This window comes from Peromyscus californicus, unplaced genomic scaffold (genome assembly GCF_007827085.1).
Source record: "Peromyscus californicus insignis strain IS unplaced genomic scaffold, ASM782708v3 Scaffold_8__1_contigs__length_139910024, whole genome shotgun sequence".
NCBI classification, from domain to species: Eukaryota; Metazoa; Chordata; class Mammalia; order Rodentia; family Cricetidae; genus Peromyscus; species Peromyscus californicus.
The window spans coordinates 504677-526792 of NW_026294606.1; the positions used below are offsets into that span (position 1 = coordinate 504677).

The window sequence follows — 22116 nt, forward strand, 5'->3', positions numbered from 1 at the left end:
AAACTGTTGTAAAACTTATTTCTGCTATTAAATTAGGCATCCAATTTACAATAAGTGGCCTCATTAAGATACTTTTACAGACTCAACATTAAATATTACCACTTCAGCAAGCTAAAATCTGCATATCAATGTTGGATGAGTTGTCACATGTAATGTGAGTTGCAGATTTATAGCCCACTGAACCATGTAGTGGGTTTGCAATTAGCAGAATAGTCAAAGGATTTGATGAAAACCAGAGCTATTTCTGTGACCAGATCAGTGACTGTTCCAAATGTTTTTCCTGAGGACAAAGTGTGCTCCTCCGTGATGGGACAAGAGCCACTCTAAAAGGAGAAGTCGATCTCACTTGGATGCGTTTGATTGGAAAACACTCTCCAGGGGTCAATTCCTTCTCCAGCTGGTAGAGTTCTAGCAGGCCGTGATATGTCATCACCGATTCTATTCAAGGATTAATGGCTCCAAAGAACAAGATGCCTCACTAAGTCTTCCTGTAAGATTATACCCAAGTGTGGCTCGTCCCACCGTTCCAATCCCCTTTGCACACTAAGGGGCAGAGGGTGGCTTTTCACAAGTCACAGAGCAACAGGGCACATGGGTAATCTGTGCATGTTCTAAACCACCTCTCTAGGTTCAGGCCAAGTCATAGAGTTCATGAGAAAACTGCCAAAACAGAAGCTCGCTTGCTCAGGGGCAGTCAGGGGAGGGAGAGCTAGGATTTCTTTAGAACCATCTCTCACCATGAGGCGAGGCTACAGTGTCCCTGGAGAGATATTGCCTGATTCTACTAATTTAGCTCAAATGACCTTGAAAAGGCTAAGGGATTTCTGTTACTCCCTCTACTCCATATAGTAAAAAGCGTCCAACAAATGAGGTTTCAGAATAGTGCCTGTGGCTTTCCCAAGCGGAGCTGAGGAGGCCAGACCAGAACACTTGCGCTTCTTTGCACCGTCACAGGACATCAGTCCACCTGAGATTCATCTTTAAGGTACGCTGCTCTGAGTTTGTGCTGTCAGGCTGTGGGAACAGCCTGCTGCAGCCAGTTGAGATGTCCTTCCACAACTTGAGGGTTTGGGTTTTTGTTTTGTTTTGTTTTTTAATCTCTGACTTTCTTTTCTCTAAATGTCAGTGATGCATGAATTTCAAGTTCAAGGATGTGAAATAAAGCCAAAAATCGGGTTGTCAATCTCACAGAGTGAGGCTCTGTGAAGATTAACCAAAATAAGCACTATACCTCGTGTTGATTGATGGATAAACTTAGATCCCCCAAAAAAAAACATTTGTTTAGAGGTGCCAGACCACAGAAACTCCTCAGGGAAGCCAATGGATAGGATTAAAAATTAATTTGAGGTTTTTACTTGACTAAGTAACCTGGAACTTGGAAGATTAAGCTAGAGAATTTTTGGTTTGTTTTCCGTTTTTACAATTGGCTATTCGGTGTTCCTTCACTACAGAGACAGGAACACATGAGACCTACAAAGTCAACTTACAACAAATGTTACTTAACTAAGTGGCTATTTAATGTAAAACTGGAAGTGAGTTGTAGGATTCTTAAGGGGAAGTTAATTAGTAAAGTAAATTTGAGAACCGACAGTTGAAACCTAGCAGGGGGACTCATTTATTCCTGTAATCCCAGCACTTTGGAAGATCATTAGTTCAAGGTCACTCTCATCTATAAACTGAGTTTGAGATCAAGGAGGCTACATGAGACCTCATTTCAAAAACAAGAATCAAAGTGAAAGAAAATTTTTCTAACCAAATTAGTAATGATTTAGTGAAAACAGAAATAATTTCCTCATACATATAAAGACTGGCAAGAACCACTTTTGCAGGGGGCAGGTGCAGAGAAATAGAGCCACTTACTCACACAAGAGCAGTCTCTTTTGCTAAACGTCAACCTATTTCTATTTGCTCTTTCCATATATGCAAGACAGTCAGATAGCCTCATTTGCAAGTGAAGAGACTGAAACTGAAAGTCCGTACAATTTTCACAGTGCTACCTATTCCCTAGAACTTAAGGTTGGCAATTTCCCTAACTATTTAAGTCAGGGGGACCCTAAAGAATACATACACACACACACACACACACACACACACACACACACACACACACACATCAATTCATAATGAGATGGAAGTAACTTTTAAAAGAAAACATATTTCTTTTAAATTAGGTCAATAAACCCTATAAAATAAAAGGTATTTAAGTGTGTATTTAAAAACTAAGTATAGCCTAAGAATGTAGCTCAATTGGTAAACTGTTTGCCTAGTATGTACAAGACTCTAGGTTTGATCCCCAACATTGAAAAAAGAAGGATGGAAAGGCAGGGTGGGAGAACTAGATGTTGATAACAATATGATAACTGTAGATCATTTTGCTTTTATTACTTAAAGTATTACATTCAAAATTAGGAGAAATGGGGTTTACACTTGACCATTTATAAATCTATCTGCTATTAGAACTTTGAATATCCCTTTCCACTTAAATCATATTTTGTGTCTTTCCTATTAGCACAAATGTACAATGAAGCTGGTTAAAGTCTGTGTTTACTAGTACGAATGATGGTGGTTTCTTTTTATGGGTGCAGCTTAATTAAATCATGACACATATTGATTGCCTGTCTAGAAGTCTGGCCTGATGCACTTATATATTCACTCAAGATGTATTTTGAGTGACAACCATGTTGGGCATGTTGGAGTGACACATTCAGGTACACTCTCCTGAATATAAGATCTGTGCTCACGTCTTTCCACTATGGGGCAAATGTGGGAGCCCGTTCTCGGGTTCCTCGTGGCTTTACCCAGCAGGTCCGCATAGAGGATGATTGGACCATGGGCCTGAGTGCAGGTGTCTGGGATGGTCTGCACTTGGCTGTGCTGGGGGAGGAGGTCTTTTGCTCCACCCCTTGGTGTCTCTATAAAAACCCTGGGGCAGAGACAGTCGGGGCCTGTTGGAATAGGTTCCAGGCCCTCTCGAGGCTATCCTTTATTTTCTATCTGTTTATCTCCACAAGATTCTCCACAATAAATCCTTCTATCTAATATTTCCTGCTGCTCGCACTCAAGAAAACTCTGGGAACTGTGGAGGTGGTGGGTAAACGCCCCACAGGCAAATGAGTGAACAGCCGGTTTTTTCTGCCCTAGGGAAAGATGGAATTAAGTCTATACAAATTACTCGTCCAAGTCCACAAAGAATTTAATGCTCAGATGGAACTACAGAGGGCAATGCAAAGTTACATAGTAAACATTTCATGACTCCAACCTGTAATGATACTTCCAGAGTTTATGTTTCAGCTACACATGTAGACATGAACAAAACATATCACTAACTCAGATGTTTATTTGTTTGTTGCAATAGATTCAAACAGGAATTAGTTAAATGTCCATCAATACATAAACAAATAAGTTACAGCATATCTGTGAACAGGTTACTACAGAGCTGTGGGATAAACATGCAAATAAGTACTTTAAGTGAGAAAATCAAAACTTCATGTACACATTAGTTCTGCTTGGAGAGAAGAATATACACGTATATGTATATACACACACTTTCATTAAAAATGGAAACACCAATAAGGCATTGTTAACAGTGGATGACACTAGGCAGCATTGCTGGCTATAGGGAGACAGGAGGGAAAGTCTTTTATAATTAGCTTTATAACCTTCAGTAATTATTGAAATATATTACCATATGCATGCAAATTTTACCTTTTTAATGGTCTTAAAGAGGTCTTTATGAACTTCATAGTCCTTTCAGAAACTTTTCTGAAGATTTTAACAAGAAAGATTGAATAAATCATAGCTTATAATAGCTTTCACATGCCTCCTCGGACACAAGGATCAGCACAGCAAAAAAGGGAAGAGAGGAGTACCCTAGACAGTCTCTGGGGCCAGGGAGGGACATCAAGTCCTTCTGGGATCCATGTCTCCTATATCATTTCCTCCTATGTAGCCTCAGTGATTGTGCCTTCTCCCTGAGTCAGCTCGAATTATTTCCTCTGCCTTGTGACATTGTCCTCAATCTGTTGCATTTAGTCACTCCTGCTTCCCTTGTGCCCCTTCTGGTTCTGATGAATCCCTCTGTATTGATTAAAATGATCCATCCAGTCTATACAGAAAGCAGGCCCTGTGGCTTGGTGTGGGACAGTGGGGGTGCCAGGATTAACCTCACTAAACAACACCATAGAGACATTGAGATGCCTTCCTTGCAGATACTCCATTTCTGTGTCTATGTCTGTATGTGTGTATAATGGCCAGTGGAGGGCATCGGGTGTCTGGCTATATCACTCTAGTTTTGTTCCCTTGAGAGAGGATCTCCCACTGAGACTGAAGCAATGCATTTCAGGCTAGGCTGGTTTGCCAGTGAGCCACCGCAACCCACCAGAGATCTGGTGATCTTTGTCCCTCGTTACTGGGGTTACAGGCACAAGCAGCCATTCCCAACTTCAACATGGGTACTGGGAATTCAAACGGAGGTCCTTGCGCTTGTGCAGCAAGAGGTCTCAACTACTAAACCATCTCTGTAGGCCCCAATTTTGTTGTTTTTACACCTGCATTCTGGGTCTGCAGAACTTATATCCTAGTATTTACAGGGCAAGCACTTTACCAACCGAATGATCTCCTCAGCACCCAGATTTTTCTACAAGAAATGTTAAGTTCAGAGTGGCTAGAGCCCACTGCCTCAGAGGAGATATATGGCCTCTTATCAGTATTCCCTATTGAGAAAATAATGGCATTGACTAATGACAGCTAAAGGTCATTGGGCTGGCAGTTGGAGGAAGGGGAGACAGTATTTGAAGAGCAAGCAAGATTTATTGAAACAGAGGAATAGCTTCCTGAAGTAGGAAGAAGAGTGGAAAGGAAAATGCCAACTCTGAACTGAATTTTGTTTATTGACCAGTTTGCTTTACTTATTTTTGTTTATTCATTTTGAGATTTTTGCAGGAGGAGAACATAAAATTTCTAGAGAAATGCTTAGTTTTAGCTGAAAAGTCTTTGCAGAAGTCTGAGCAGGTGAGTGGAGTCAGCATGAGGATAGTTCAGGCTCTATGTCCTTCAGAGATACCATATGAAGTTTACAGGGCTAAACGAGTCCTGGCCCACAGTACTTGAGAGTCTAATTGACGGTATGAAGATCAAAGTCAGGTAATATGATGGCTTGGTTTCTGGCCCCCACCCACCTAGGCCATAGCAAGAGGAGCCAGTGGCCTCCCAGGCCCTTTTCATCTCCAATTAGATGAGAAGACATCAAATTCAACAGCTTGGATGGGCCCAGTATAAACTTCCAGTAATTAGCTGTGGCCTGGGAGATGGGGGGAAGATGAGGACGGGAAGAAAGAACCCTGTTCCTTGTGGTGTTTCATCTGCACTCTGCATACACCTGTGTTAGTTTCTCCCATAGGTCCACAGAGAGCTCACTAGTTCATGTAAGAATCAAAACTTGGATACCCAAAAGCAAGTGTGACCAGCAGACATGTTCTGATATTCTGTCCAGTGTATTGTCTTAAAATTCATTGACAATATTTTTAAAAAAGATTTCACCTTTTTTAAAAAAATCATTATTTATAGTTCCTTTTGAAAAACTAGCCTTGGTAATTTTAAGGAGCTGTACTAAGATGCTTTGTAGGATGAGACTGAATTTGAACTTGTCTGCCATTTTCTTATATACTTATTCTCTTACAATTTTATCTATAACTATGTCTCTCCTGACCTCCATTATCTCGTATCCCTTTCTCCTCCTACCAAATCCCTTCTTCCCAAACCTTCCTCCTATTTTGATGTTCTTTCTAATTTTATGTGTATGTGTGACCCATTGCATTTAATTAGGGTAGCCTGCAGGAGCCTGGTTAGGAGTCATTTGCTTGAGTAGGGACAATGTAACCAATGTGCAATTTTCCTATAAGTAGACTGAGCCTTCTAGAGTTGGGAAGTGTACTGAAGAGGCCACACAACCTACTACTAAATTGTGTGAAAGCAACAATTTGCTACTTTGATGCGACCCTTACTCATTGAATAAAATGTTCCTTGTTTCTGCTCTGGGAAGTTATTTTCCCCTCAGCCATTACATGTCCCCAGACTCAATAAGAACCCATTCTAAAGCTATTGGAGGAGTCAGCTTAGAGACATGTTCATGGGGCTAAGTTGCTACTCTTTCTCCAAGTTTCATTTGCTCATTTTGTCTTTTATCAAGCTCAGTGTGCTTCATATGGACTGCTCTCCTGGTTTTCTATTCCTCTTTTCTTCTACACTTATTCACTAGGAATCTCTTTTTCTTTCATTTACTTATGATCATGTATATCTATTTGGAGTGTAACATTGTTTTGTTGCTCAAATTCCTCTAATTTTGGCTATTGACACAATCTCTTCTTGTCTTTTCAAAGTTCCCCCAAAACAGTTTTTTTAAAGCTACCCATGTTTTGGGCACAACAAAATGTTTAGTACAAAGGGTCTTAAAATCTGAAGTATATCCACAATTGATTTATAGATGTTGGGGTCTGCTGTGGGATGTTCTGTATGGCAAATGTGTTGTTCTGATTGGTCAATAAATAAATCACTGATTGGCCAGTGGTTAGGCAGGAAGTATAGGCGGGACAAGGAGGAGAATAAAGCTGGGAAGTGGAAGGCTGAGTCAGAGAGACACTGCCAGCCACCACGATGACAAACAGCATGTGAAGATGTCGGTAAGCCACGAGCCATGTGGCAAGGTATAGATTAATGGAAATGGATTAATTTAAACTGTAAGAACAGTTAGCAAGAAGCCTGCCACGGCCATACAGTTTATAACCAATATAAGTCTCTGTGTTTACTTGGTTGAGTCTGAGCAGCTGTGGGACTGGCAGCTGAGAGAGATTTGTCCTGATTGTGAGCCAGGCAGGAAAACTCTAGCTACAAATGGCGTCCAACGTGATGGCAAGAGTTTCCACCTAAAAACTGAGAAAAAAGATTCTAAAACGGAGCTAAAAACAGCTTCCTAATTGTCTCTCTCAAATGAGCAGCAGCTGCCGGTTTGAGCTACTGGTGGGTTCCTAGCGTATGCCCTATGGCGGGAATGAGACCTCTGCAAGTGGCACATTAAGCTGCATGGTGGATATAGACTTTGCTAGTACAAAACAAAAAAAAGAGGTTTCTGGGCTACATGCTGCTTGGATAAAAGCATAGACCCACGATAGCTCCCAGAGCTGGCAGTAAACCACCATTATGTTGGGAAGCTGAGGTGGGCGGAGCCAGCAGCCACAGCTGCTGCAGCTTAAAGCAATACATTCACAATAAGACAGACTCAGATGTAATAGTTTACAATGTGTGTAAAATATACGTAGGCTTGAAAGAGACAAAAAAGGTGATATATACAGTTATATAAACAAATACATAGTTTTAAAAAATAAAGTCTTTAAAGAGACAGTAAAGTTAATATAAAAATAAGCCACGTGAAGATGAATATTACACAGAGAATCTGGATTGTGTTGTCTTTGGGATTTTTAACTGCAGAAAAACATTTGATTGTAAAAGCTGTTGAGTTATGCCAAAATGTATATTTTAAGGGTACCTTGACTTCAAAATTTGAATATAAGGATATGTTGCTTTGGAAAGGAGACTCTGCTTTTGTTCCCACAGAAAGCCAGAGGCTATGGATTTGTTCCAGATTAAGATACATCAGGTTTGACCAGCCAAGACCCCCTGAAAGGTCTCCAATGACACCATGGCCCAGATGATCCAACATCCAGAATGGTTTGAAGGCAACTGGCTCAGACAATACAGCCTCATGGACTATTCCATAATCCTAAAATTTTCTTTGTGTCCCCATAAGATACAGCGCCCCCCTCCAGCAGGAAGTAGTAAGAGAAGCTACACCCAAATTCCCAAATTATATGTAATTTTACTTTGTTAAGGTTAAAACCTTCCTTTTTGGAAAAAAAAAGGGGGGGGAAGTGCTGTGGGATGTTCTGTATGGCAAATGTGTTGCTCTGATTGGCCAATAAATAAATCACTGATTGGCCATTGGCTAGACAGGAAGTATAGGCGGGACAAGGAGGAGAATAAAGCTGGGAAGTGGAAGGCTGAGTCAGAGAGACACTGCCAGCCACCACGATGACAAACAGCATGTGAAGATGCCGGCAAGCCACAAGCCATGTGGCAAGGTATAGATTAATGGAAATGGATTAATTTAAGCTGTAAGAACAGTTAGCAAGAAGCCTGCCACGGCCATACAGTTTATAACCAATATAAGTCTCTGTGTTTACTTGGTTGAGTCTGAGCAGCTGTGGGACTTGCAGGTGACAGAGATTTGTCCTGACTGTGGGCCAGGCAGGAAAACTCTAGCTACAGGGGTCTACATAAGAGGCTGGGGGGGGGGGGGGGGGCGCTAAATGGGAAAGAAAATGGAAAATGTTTTCTTCTCTTTTAAGGATATGAAAGTAAGGTTTTTATTATTTTTTATAAACTGTGTGTGTGTGTGTGCTTGCATGCATGCATGCACATACACATGCTCCATAGCATGTGTGTGGAAGTCAGAAGAAAACTTATGAGAGTCGGTTCTTTCCTTCCACCTGTGGGTCCTAGAGATTGAACTCTGTTTACCAGGCTTAGTGGCAGGTACCTTTACCAGGGAAGTCGTCTAGAAGGCCCTGAAAGAAACATTTCTTTAAAATTTCATATGCAACTGATCTCAAGATTACAAAAAGTTACAAGGGTAAATCAGGTCTACAGATACCAGTAAGCAGTAGAGAGCTTCAGTAGCATGCATGAGGCTATGGGTTTGATTCCCAGCATTGAAGAAAAAGGGAAAGAAAAAAAAGAATTCAAAGAACTCCATGACCACAGACCCAGATACATCAGTCATTGCTTGTCTGTCTTATTTTACACTTTATCTCCTTATATATTTTTCTGACCCATTTGAGAATAAGGTGATACATTATAACCTTTTACTCCTACACACTTCAATGTATCCTTTCTAAGAACATGGCCATTCTTTATTCACAGCTCAGTTGTTAATTGGAGAAATTTAACACTGAGGCAATCCTGGAAGTTAAGGCAGGGGTCTCTCTCATGTAGTCCAGGCTAGCCTCACTCTTCTTGCCTCCACCTCCCAAATACTCTGATTACATGCCTGCCTAACCTACTGTCATATTTAAAAAGAGAAATTTGTTCTGTATAACCATGATTTTATTTTTTTAATGAGGAAACAAAAAATTTAAACATACTGAGCCTGATAGAATTTAAGTGAGCATGAGAATCATATACAAAAAAATACCCAGAACAGGGTCAGCAAGATGGCTCAGCAGATAAAAGTATTAATTCCTGGAGCCCACCAAAACGTAAAAGGAGAAAACCAATTCCACAAAGTTGTCCTCTGACCTCCACTGTGGTGTACACTGTGATGCACGTGCCCTGCCCATTCACACACAATAATAATAATGCTTTTTAAAACTAGAATGAATGCATGTGACCTTCCAGCCTCTAGACTTATTTAAATTTGCTGCTCTTGATTTTAAGCTGTTAGGGTGAAAAACAGAACAGTTAAGCTGAGTGTCAAGACAAAGAAGTTGTCCTCTATTCTTAAAGAAACTAAGGACTGGAGGAAGCCAAAGAGATGTGAAAGGCACCCACAGGCTTCCCTAAGAGGCCACTCCCTTCCAACTGCACACACCAGGGGATGAAATCAACAAGCTGAAACTTGCAGGTGGGAGGTCAAAGACCTGAAGTTGAATTTTTTAAGCCATTTTTGTGAGAGGAAAGTGGAGACACCTAAGTTGAAAATTCCTCTTATAAAACATCAGAGCTTAATCTTAGTTCAGTAGCACAGGATAAACAGCCTTCAATGGTTCGCACATCTACATGTGACTTCGTGTTTCTTATTTCTGAGCTATTGAAGCACTGCTGATCCATGCCACTGAAATCCCAGGAGCTTTCCCATCTTCCCAACCCCCAGATAAAGCAGGTGGATCAAGTCATGCCTTTTTCACTGTCACATGAGTGCAGATGAGGTATACAGTTGGTGATTTTCACTGCCTGTACCAGGGTGGATCCAGAGACAGCAAGTCACACCTGACAGTGCTCATCAGTTTCCTAGGGAAAATGAAATGGACATGTTTGAGACATGTTTCCTGCCTTAGATTTATGTTTTCCTGAAATTGCTATCAATTCTTTTTCTTTTTCTTTTTTGATACAAGATCTCAAGTATCCCATGCTGGCTTCAGACATGCTCTGTAGTAAAGGATGACCTTAAGCTTCTGATCCCCAGCCTCTCCTTCACTCATGACATAATTCCAGGTGGTTCATTTGGTACTGGGGATTGAACATGGGGATTCATGTAAACTAGGCAAGTACTCTACCAATGAAGCTACATTCCCAGTCCACAATCTATGTCTTGTGGATCCAAGCTGTCAGTGCCAGCCACTATTGTGCTGCTCACAATCAGCACAGCAAATGGAAACAATAAGTATAAAGCAGATTTTAAAAAGAGAGAAACTAGAGAGAGGATCTGCTCTAAATCAAAGCACACTTTATGGTATAGAAGTTGTCATAATGCTAAAAGCTGAGCTTCAATCTTCCAGCAAAACAAGCAGCTGTGAAACCTGTAAGGAATGAGCAGTTGTGAGTGATGACAGCAATCGTTTTTAGTAGACTAGTCACTTCTTCAGCATGCTCGGCATCATGCAATGAATGTGATTATTCTGCTTCATCACAGAGAGGGCACTAATGTAACATCCTAAGTGGCACCAGAAGCTTTGCTAAAGGCGTCTGTCCAGGCTCTAACACTGGGCCGTGGACAAAGGGGAAACCTCTTATCCCTGTCATCTCAGGTTTTCTAATCCTAATAGCCCAGCAACAGAAATAAATAAACCTTAAGTATGAGCTAAGTCAGTATGAAGAGAAGCATTTGATATCATGTATAAACCAAATGAAAGTGTATGTATAGGATGGTTCAAAGTGGTTAACATTTTTTATGCTTGTCATGGGTAGACAATAGCCTGTGAGTATCCTGCAAACATGCATATCATGTTTGAAGAATGAAATCGCAATCCATGTATGAAGTACCATGAGCTGGGTCACAATAATTAGTCTCTGTCTCATGAGTAATGAATCTAGGACTCTGAGCACAAAAAGCTCATGACAGTGACCAGCCTAATGCCCTCATTCTTGGCTCCCTCACATATCTGACTGACAGGACACAATCTGCAGGGTTGGTTAGTGAGTCAGGGGATGGAGTTGTAAGGAGAATCATGACCACAGGTCTCCTTATGGATTAAATGAGACATGGTGAAGACCTCCATTCCCAGCTACTGCTGAAATGATAAGCAATGGAATCTGTTTGGTCAATTCAGATAGCATTTGCATGTTCAAGTGTGGTATAAGAAAGAGAGCTCTGCAGGACTCCATAGAAAAGTAGGAGGCAAAAAAAAAAAGGGTTGGAGGGCAAGCTATGAATATTTGCTACTTTTCTTTCAATATGACCAAGTAAGTATCTGACAAGATGCAACTTAAAGAATGAAGAGCTTATTCAGGTTTAGAGTTCAAGGGGTTTCAAGCCATGGTGTCGAGAAGGCATGGTAGCAGGAGTGTTGGGCATTTGACCACATCACATCTGTAAGCAGGAAACATATAGCAGACAGGAAGTGGTTCAGGCTTTGGGGTCCCAAGGCCCACAGTTCCCAGTAACCCATTTTTCTCCAGCAATGTTCTACCTCCTAAAGATTCCACAGCCTATCAAAACAGCACCAACCACTGAGGATAACGTGTTCAAACACAATCAAACCACAGCACTAAAGGAGAAAGTTCAAGGTTAACACTATGGATAGAGAATGCACCCCTAGGCCAACTCCTCCACGGAAACAGAACCCCTAAGTTCTTTCTGACCAGAACAGGCCATCATATTCAGATCCCTAATAGTCTCTTATCCAATTTGCCTTGGACAGGCTCAGCCTCAGTTTACCCCTTGGGTGTGTGGACATCTCTGCTTTTAACTGATTAGATTTCCCCAGTTCCTGGATTTACAAATGCCTTGCTGCTAGACTAGATGTCCTCCAGAGCCAACACACCTTCCAGTCAAACAGAAAAAAGTCAGACTTCATGAGGTGACAAGCTGGCTGCCTGCTGGGCTCTCCTCTCTTCTCCATGATACTCTTTAGCTTAAAATGTTAATTCTGAATTTTAATGAAAGAAAAACATTTCTATGAGTATGTATTTGGCCAAACTATCCTTTCTATGAGTACCAAATACGTAATTTGAATTTGAAAGTTTTAGAAGAAGGGTTTGGAACACAGTTAGTGGAATGCTTGCCTAACATGTGTGAACCCCTGGGTTCCAACCCCAGCATTGCATAAATCCAGTATGCTGTACAGACCTATAATCCTTGGGAGGTCAAACAAGAGGATAAGCATAACATAGCAAAGGCCAGACTGAGATACAAGAGACTCTGTCTCAAAAAAAAAAAGTGAGGGGTTCTTACTTTGCACCCATATGCTGTGGGATGGTCTGTATGTCAAATGTGTTGCTGATTGGTCAATAAATAAATCACTGATTGGCCCGTGGCCAGGCAGGAAGTATAGGCAGGACAAGGAGGAGAACAGAGCTGGGAAGTGGAAGGCTGAGTCAGAGAGACACTGCCAGCCGCCACGATGAGAAACAGCATGTAAAGATGCAGGTAAGCCATGAGCCATGTGGCAAGGTATAGATGAATGGAAATGGATTAATTTAAGCTGTAAGAACAGTTAGCAAGAAGCCTGCCACGGCCATACAGTTTGTAACCAATATAAGTCTCTGTGTTTACTTGGTCGGGTCTGAGTGGCTGTGGGACTGGCGGGTGACAGAGATTTGTCCTGACTGTGGGCCAGTCAGGAAAACTCAAGCTACAAATGGCGTCCAACGTGATGGCAAGAGTTTCCACCTAAAAACTGAGAAAAAAGATTCTAAAACGGAGCTAAAAACAGCTTCCTAATTGTCTCTCTCAAATGAGCGGCAGCTGCCGGTTTGAGCTACTGGCGGGTTCCTAGCGTGCGTGCATGCTCGACCTGCAGTATGGTGGGAATGAGGCCTCTGCAAGTGGCACATTAAGCTGTGTGGTGGATTTAGCCTTTGCTAGTACAAAAAAAAAAAAGTTTTCTGGGCTACACGCTGCTTTGATAGAAGCATAGACCCACTATTTCTGAGAGTTGATGGCTCCCAGAGATGGCGGAAAACGTATCACCGCCATGTTGGGAAGCTGAAGTGGGTGGAGCCAGCAGCGCCAGCGCCCTTTCAGGCTTAGAATGCTGCAGTTTAAAGCAATAGGCTCAAGCTAATATAAAAAAATAAGCCACGTAAAGATGGCTACCACACAGAGAATCTGGATTATGTTCTCTTTGATATTCGTAACTGAAGAAAAACATTTGATTACAAAAGCTGTTGAGTTATGCCAAAATGTATATTTTAAAGGTACCTTGACTTCAAAATTTGGATGTAAGGATATGTTGCTTTGGAAAGGAGGCTCTGCTTTTGTTTCCACAGAAAGCCAGAGGCTATGGATTTGTTCCAGATTAAGATACATCAGGTTTGACCAGCCAAGACCCCCTGAAAGGTCTCCGATGACACCATGGCCCAGATGATCCAACATCCAGAACCGTTTCAAGGCAACTGGCTCAGACGATACACCCTCACAGACTACTCCATAATCCTAAAATATTCTTTGTGTCCCCATAAGATACAGCGCCCCCCTCCAGCAGGAAGTAGTAAGAGAAGCTATGCCCAAATTCCCAAATATACCAAGCTGACTTTAGAGATGTGTAAAGGTTAAAACCTTCCTTTTTAAGAAAAGAAAAGGGGAAGTGCTGTGGGATGGTCTGTATGTCAAATGTGTTGCTGATTGGTCAATAAATAAATCACTGATTGGCCCATGGCCAGGCAGGAAGTATAGGCGGGACAAGGAGGAGAATAGAGCTGGGAAGTGGAAGGCTGAGTCAGAGAGACACTGCCAGCCGCCACGATGAGAAACAGCATGTAAAGATGCCGGTAAGCCATGAGCCATGTGGCAAGGTATAGATGAATGGAAATGGATTAATTTAAGCTGTAAGAACAGTTAGCAAGAAGCCTGCCACGGCCATACAGTTTGTAACCAATATAAGTCTCTGTGTTTACTTGGTTGGGTCTGAGCGGCTGTGGGACTGGCGGGTGACAGAGATTTGCCCTGACTGTGGGCCAGTCAGGAAAACTCAAGCTACACCCATATAAACTGCAAGTTGTGAGTTCCTCCCAGCTCAGCATAAGCAGTATTTTGTTTGTCTGTTTACTTGTTGTGTTTGTGGACACACATTTAAGTATGCATATGGTGAGATTTTATTTGTACTGAAATGTGATTTTTTTTTTTTTTTTGGTTTTTCGAGACAGGGTTTCTCTGTGTAGCTTTGCGCCTTTCCTGGAACTCACTTGGTAGTCCAGGCTGGCCTCGAACTCACAGAGATCCGCCTGGCTCTGCCTCCCGAGTGCTGGGATTAAAGGCGTGCGCCACCACCGCCCGGCTTCTGAAATGTGATTTTATTTGTATGTTAATAAATAAAGTTACCTGGGGGTCAGAGCTAATAGCAAGCCATCGCAGAGCTGTAACAAGTGAGGAGGGCTCTCATTTAATCCCCACGCCCCCCCCAAAAAAAACACTAGGTTGTTTATTTGGTTGGGTCTGAGTGGCTGTGGGACTGGCAGGTGATAGAGATTTGTCCTGACTGTGGGCCAGGCAGGAAAACTCTAGCTACAAATGCATGTGGAAATCAAAGGACAACTTTTAAGGATCAGTTCACTCCTATCTTGTTGAGGCAAGATGTCTCTCGTTACTTCTGCTGCACTGCAGCTATGTGGCTCCACAGGCTTACTGGTGGTTCTTTCTCCACGTCCCTTCCTGCCTTAGGAGTGCTGGGACCACAGATGTGAGCCACAGCATCTGGCTTTTTACATGGGTCCCAGGGATCAAACTTGGGTCATCAGGCTTATGCAGCTAACATCTAGCTCTTGTACTCACTGATCCATCTCTTCAGTTCAGGCAGTATTTATCTCACATGTGTATCCCAGGAAAGTGAAACACCTTAGAGTCTCTGTAGGCACAACTAAACCCGCAGGAAATTCAAGTGCGTGGAGGGGCAAACATTCCATCTCCTAGTCTTGTGAATAAAAATGTAAAATCTAATCTATTTTTGTTAATAGTTTCTCTTCCAATATCTAATGACTAGAAATTCATTAAAATTCTTCACACTGAATCCATTGTCCTGGAAACAAGAGTGAGTGGGAGAGATTATGCCCTTGGAGACAGGCGACTGTGCTGTGGTCAGGCTGCAAGTGAGCCCAGGGTTCACAGACACTCCGAGCACTGTCACCGCTCTGAGTCACCAGAATTGAACAATTCTCTTACCCGGAAAGGATAAAAGTGGTCCCCTCTCTGACCTTTGCTCATTGTCTAGGTCCTAGGATATCTTAAGGGACAATTTTCATTTCTCAGAAAGTTCTTTTTATAAAAACAGTCATTTTAAAAAAAAAAAAGTCATTAAATTAATTTAAGAACTACTGAATACCTATTAAATGCCTCAAGTCACCAATAATAACAAGACAAAAGTTCTTCTCTTAAGGAAACTAGGTCCCACCAAGTCACAAACATCCAAACATTGAGGTACCTGTCAGTCATGGGAGAGCTCTGAGATTCACGACAGGGAGAGAATGCAAAGTCACTTTGCCTTTTTCAAAGGACAGGAGTAAGGAAGGAACTCTGAAGCTGTATGGTTTCAACAAAACCAACTAATGCCTCTGAGCATTAGCTTCCTCATGTGCAAAATTGAAAATTAATAAGCTCAAGTTAGCCATCCATAATGTACAAAGAGTCCTCTATGAAGGTGAGCAGACCTAAGTTTAAACTCAGCTCTGTTTTAGTCACTAGGAAGGCTAATACTGTTGCTCAGCCTCCTCATCTGAGTGAGGAGTGTAGAACCACCCATCTCACAGAGCAGCACTGAAGGACAACAGTACTCAGAGAAGAGCAGAGGTCATTGTCACTCTGTGAGGAGGGACAGGGAAGTATGACATTTGCTAAGAACCATTGGCTCTGCACTAGATTCAGAGGTTTTGTTTGTCTACTCATTTTATACCTATACATACAAACTAAAAAAAAAAGTTAGAGGGTTTTAGTAAAATTAAAATGATTTTCAAACAGATATAAAATCAAAATGTGGCAAAGAATTTATTTTACATATAATGGGAAAACATATAACTAGAAAGAGACTTCAAGTGAGGAGCTGGGAAGAAATTCATCAGGCAACATGCTTGTTGTGCAAGCATGATAAGCTGAACATGAATCACCAACACCCATGTAAAAGCCAGGTTAGCTGTGTCCGCACACTGGGAAGATGCGAGACAGACAGATTCCAGGAACGTATTGGCCAGCCAGTCCAGTCAAATCAATGAGCTCCCAGTTCAATGAAAGCCTCTGTCTCAAGTGTTGATTTCTGGCCTCCACATGAGCACACATAGACAAGTATACCCACATACACACATGCATACCACAACACAATTACAACTGATTCAAAGAAATTATTTTTAAAAATCAACAAATTTATAATAGATGAAAAACTGATTGACATCCACAGGTATATCATTTGGACAAAATATATTTTAATTTCTGTGTTTTAGAATCATTTACATTACTATAATTTTTATATAATTTACAGTGTAGCAAAATGGCTAAAAGACAACAAAAGAGTCAACTGCTTCAGAATCAGATTACCTTCAAGGGCTACAGATTTTTCTTTGTTCAACTGTTTTCAGAATACTTTTTACATCATTATGATTATCTTCATCTGCAGTGGAAAAAATGGAGTCATTCCATGAGTGTGTGATGACAGAAAAAGTATCAATTCAAACTCACCTGTATCCAAGCACATTCCCAAGTGGGTGCCACCACTTGCAGTGCTGGGCTATGCTTTGTCTTTCGCATTGCAGGGATGAACAGCCAGTACATGCGCAGGGAAGTCTTCTGCTGTGAGACCTGTGATGAGCTCAAAAGCTTCTGGGAAAAGGAAATTAGCAAACAGACTTGTTACCGAGAACTTGAAGAAGATCGCCAGGAGAAAAGCGCTCTGAGAAAGTATGTGGATTGCTTTTCTGTCCTAAATTTCCTTGGGAATATATGAGATGTGGAGAGGGGCCCAAATCTTTTTCATCACTCACTGTTATAAGGTGGGTGATGGATTCTGTACTACAGAGGGAGGAAACAAGAACAAGATATGGAGAGAAAGAAGTGTACTAAATTCACAAGTCCCAAAGAGGTATCTCCACACATTGCTCAGCACATCAAAGTTTTAATCAGAACCTAGGAGCCAGGAAGAAAGAGTAAGCCATATCCTTTGGGGGATTTCCATGGCAAGGCAGGAAAGAGAGGATAGTTCAAGGTAGGCTGGTTTGAATAATCCCAGTGGGCTTCTGGCTGGCTAGTCCCCAGTACTGGCTCTAGGTTGCTTTCCAAAGGGGAGCATAGTGGCAGGTATGGAAGTTGAATATGGAAAAAAATGAAGCTACAGAATTGGGTATAGATGGTTTGGAGATTGGCTGAGCCTTTTGCTAGGACAAGAATGTAACTCGGCTGTTAGAGGGCCTATCTAGAATGTACAAAGCCCTGGGTCAGATCCCAACACCAAAGAAGGTGTGAGGCAAACTCCTGTAATCCCAGCACTGGACAGGTAGAAGCAGAAGGTTCAGAAGTTCAAAGTCATCCACCTAGGCTACATGAGACCCTATCTTATAAAAGGGGTGGGAAACTAGTCCTGGGATGGGCAGTCTCTCTCCAGCCAGGGTATTCTTAAAAGAAGTCAGAACATAAAATACAGAAGATCAGAAACCAAGGTTAATAGAACCACTCATTCAATATTGCCAGTCTTTATGGGGTTTCTTGGGTACATCTACAGCCAATTTCTCACTCAGCTGTCAGCACTGCTGATGTTTTAGAGCCAGAGAACTGCTTGCAGTGGAAGGCTTCCTTGCATTGTAACATGTTCAGTAGTATTTCTTGACTCAAAAAATTAGCTGTCAGCAGGATTCCCATTTCACATTGTGGTAAAGGTACCTGGAGGGCAAAGTGGTTCCTATTGAGAACCAATAGCTTACAGATATCAACAATACTTTCTTCAACACAGACAAAATATCAAGTTTTGGGTTGTCCAGAAAGCTCAGCAGGTAAAGGCACTTGTCACATAAGCCTGAAGACCTGTGTTTGATCCCCATAACCAACATGAAGGCTGAAGGAGGGAACTGACTCCACAAAGTTTTCCTCTGACCTCCACATACATGTCATGATATATATACCCACATATACACAACATGCATGTGCAGAGGCACACATACACAATAATAACTAATAATTTGAATTAAAAAGTTTCTGTTTCCTACAATTGTTTACTCAAGAGATGGGTGTGGTGATACAAGCCATAATCCTAGCAGTTAGGATGTGGAGGTAGAAGGATTAGAATTTCAAGATCATTCTCATCTACCTAGAGAATTAAAGGCCAGCCTGAGCTACATGGAGCCTGTGTCAAAAATAAATGAATAAAAATAAGAATAAAGAAAAATCCCTTCAGCTCTTCACAATTATAATCCCAGAATAGAAGGCCAAACTATCTTTCAGGGTTAGCTTGACAGGTCTGTCTGTATGAAAAACTAGTTCACGAAAACCTTCCACATCTGGAAAGACACATATTAAGAGTTTGAGGGGAAGGTAAAGCAGTCTCTCCTGCCTGCCTCTTCCCAAATACCTAACAGTCACTTCTTAAATAACTGATTTCCTACCTGGCTCTTATCCTGCCTTACCATAGGCCAAAACAGCTTCTTTATTAAACAATATTATCACACATTTTCACAGCGTGCAGAAAGACCATCCCACAGCACAGTCTTTTTTTTCATTAACAAATGAATTTCTTGTTTTAGTTGAGAGTCTACTGAAAAGGGATCATTTATTTACAAAGCTGAGCAGCAGGAACAGCTCAACTCCTCAGAGCCTGTCCAAGTTCTTTACCTCTAAAATAGGAACAGTCCCACTGAGACATAGGCTCACCAATGGGATGTTCACTCATGTAGTCCAGAGGGGTCTCAAACTGGCTACATATCTGAGGATGACCTTGAACTCCTGATCCTTTGGCCCTCAGCATTAGGATTACAGGTATGAGCCACCACATCCAGCTTTCAACATCACTTTCTAAAACGTTTTTAAGTCCCAAAGAAGAGCCTCCCTCCATACCTAGAGAAAAACCCTCTTCCATCCACATCCTTAACAGTGTCATTAACACACTGACCTTGCTTAGAGGAAGCAGTCCTAGAATGGTGTCTGGAAAGCAGCTGGCTTCCAACGGCCCTACTTATCCCTACCTCCTTCTTTGTGTCAAACTAGTGTGAAGTCCAAAGGCTCTCCCTGCCCAGTGCAGTCCCTTCTCCCTGCTTTCTCAGTTCCTTCCCTAAATCTGTTTTTGAGATGCATAATGCCAGGCATGTGACGGAAAAACTGCAAGCCCGATCAGATCCTCACTGCCTCCCAGTGACACACTATCCCTTGAGAATCTCACAGACACCATCACCCTGCTTTCTAGTTACACCTAGTTAATTCTACTTACAAAGGAGAATCAGAATATCTAGATATTAACTGCCACCCCTACCCCAACAAATCAAAAGAATCTAGAACAATAAATAAACATGACTTGGTCTCCATTTGAAAAGTGAAACCAGTATTTCTAGATTAAAGACAAAAACTTTAATACCAGCTATACTGCTCTTCTCATGTATTCAGATCTCATTTTTAAGATTTATTTGATTATTATTTATATATGTGTGTGTATTTGTGTGTTTATGTGTACACAAATGCAGTGCCTGTGGCAGCCAGAAGAGGGCATCCAATACCTTGAAGCTGGAGTTATAGGCAATTGTGAGTCCTCTAACTAGGTTCCTTTGCAAGATCCTTTGCAGTCCTTTGCAAGAGCAGCAAGTACTCTTAACTGCTGAGCCATCTCCCGACCTCTTTTCATCCTTTAGTTGATTAGATCACAAATCAGTTTGTCATCTTAGTTTTTTTCTGCTGATCCATTTGCCTGTCTGTCCCTTTCTTCAAGGCTGTGTTAACAATGGTGACTGTATCTTTTTTTTTTTTTTTTTTTTTAGACAGGGTTTCTCTGTGTAACCCTGGCTGTCCTGGAACTTTCTCTGTAGACCAGACTGGACTCAAACTCAGAGATGCACCTACTTCTGCCTCCCGAGTGCTGGGATTAAGGCATGTGCCACCAGTTCTTTTGGCTAACCTACTTCTTTTCTTACTTTTCCACAGAAAATTGATTGATTATTTTTTAATGATTGGTTATTTTTTTAATGAAGGCTTGCTATGTTACCCAGGCTGTTTTCAATATCTTAGACTCAAGTAATCCTCTTGCCTCAGCCTCCCAGGCAGCTGAGACCACATTCACCAGCTGTTTCACAGTCAGCTGGTTGATGACTACAGAAACATTTCCCTGGGATTTCATGGAGTCAAATATTAATTTAGGAAGGCTAAATTAAATTTGATGAAAGACTAACTGTTTGTAGTCTTCACTGTTTTTCTACTCTATTTCTGTTCTTTACTCACTTGTAAAAGTCATGGGCTTCTTTGAACAATATTTATGAGAAACAAATGAAAAACTCACCAATGGACCAGCAGATATGGAAACAAATGCACTAATCAATTGCATGTGTGGTGTCTTCTCCTCAGGCTTCGAGAAGAATGGAAGCAGAGGCTGGAGAAGAGGCTGAGAATGCTGGACAATCCTGATGATAAGGGAAAGCAAGCTACCCCTGAGAACTGAGTGCTTCTGGCAAACCATCAAGAGCATCTTCTTCTAAAGGAAAAAGACTTCCATAGAGTTATACTGACTTCCTAAGCTGAACTTCCCGATCTGTTCTTCCATTTGAGAAAGGACATACATGTAAACCCTACCCTGTGTTAATGGGAACTGTTATCCAGCTCAACCCTCTCCACACAGAGGACAGGGTGACTGCAAGGGTGGGATGCTTGGATTGCTTAATGTAAAAAGCTCTTTGAATTAGCACCCCTCCCCATGTAGTAAAGGTGGTTCTGCCTTCTATCCCCATCTTGAAATCTAAATGCTTTCCCTGAACTTGCTTGAGGCAATGACCTTGATGGAACCCAGCTTCTCCACATCTCTAGAAACTGATCACAAAATCATTGTCTCCTTTCTTCCTTTTTTGTGTATACAGAGATGCCACAGCCTGCAGAAATAAAACTAGTATGAATTTTGAAATTTTAACAATATGATTTGAAAATAAACGGAATTAGTTTTCTCTTCCTATAAATTTGGGCTTTTTGATCATGTTTTATTTAGGCACATGCAGAGGAAGTAGAATCCTGCTGAACAGTCTTGGCTGGCTCACCCTAACCCTTGCTCACCTCAGAATTGCCTGCCCTCTGTCAAGTCCTTTCACATTCCTCTTAGTCAGTTCTCCACAAGTGTCAGCTGCAGTATCCCCAGACACATTCCAGAACTTTGAGTCATCCTCACTTAGCTTCCTGTCTGGTCCAGAGCAAGTTTGCTAGACAAACGGCATTTACAGCAGCATGGATGGGGGTTCCTTTGTCTGAGATTCCTCGAGGCAGGACGGGAACAAAGGGAGATGTGCCAAGGCACATAGGTGGCCAGAGGGAATAAAAGGCTGAGTCCAAGACACTTAGACAGTCACGGGGAAGCCTGCTTCCCTCTGCTTCTTCTGGAAAACTAACAACCCTCATTATGGCCAAGAACGATGTGCATGGCAGGAAGGGCTGGAGAGGCTTCCACCATCCCCCCACAGTGAGATTCAAAAGGCAGTGCCCAGGCCTCTCCTGTGGGCTCTTATTCAATTTACATTCAACAAAAAGACTAAACTAGTTCTGGGAAAAGCTGAGCTAAGTTCAAAAGAGGATAATCATGAAAAAGAACTTTGATAAGGACAGAGAACCATGGGAATAAACATCAAGACACCTGACCACATATGTGAGTGGTCTGAAAATGTGACATCTGAAAATGTGACAGTTAAAGGGAGATCTGACCTGTAAAAATCATTTCACTTTGTATGTACACACCAACATATCAATTACAGACCCTAGGT

At 41.7% G+C, this 22116-nt stretch overlaps 1 protein-coding gene and 1 long non-coding RNA gene across 2 annotated transcripts in view; one reads left to right on the forward strand and one right to left on the reverse strand.

Moving 5' to 3' along the window:
• Positions 1-8354: 8354 nt before the first annotated feature.
• Positions 8355-22116, reverse strand: part of LOC128104223 (uncharacterized) — a 38716-nt gene continuing 24954 nt past the window's right edge. The window contains exons 2-3 of the long non-coding RNA XR_008215919.1: positions 16871-17011; positions 8355-10059 (exon numbers count right to left, since the gene is read on the reverse strand). This is a non-coding gene — a long non-coding RNA (uncharacterized LOC128104223). The remainder of the gene's footprint in view (positions 10060-16870; positions 17012-22116) is intronic.
• Positions 16947-21212, forward strand: Fam240b (family with sequence similarity 240 member B). The gene is made up of 2 exons (XM_052729042.1): positions 16947-17089; positions 20723-21212. Exons 1-2 carry the CDS (start codon positions 16947-16949, stop codon positions 20814-20816), a joined length of 237 nt encoding a protein of 78 aa, XP_052585002.1. The 3' UTR covers positions 20817-21212.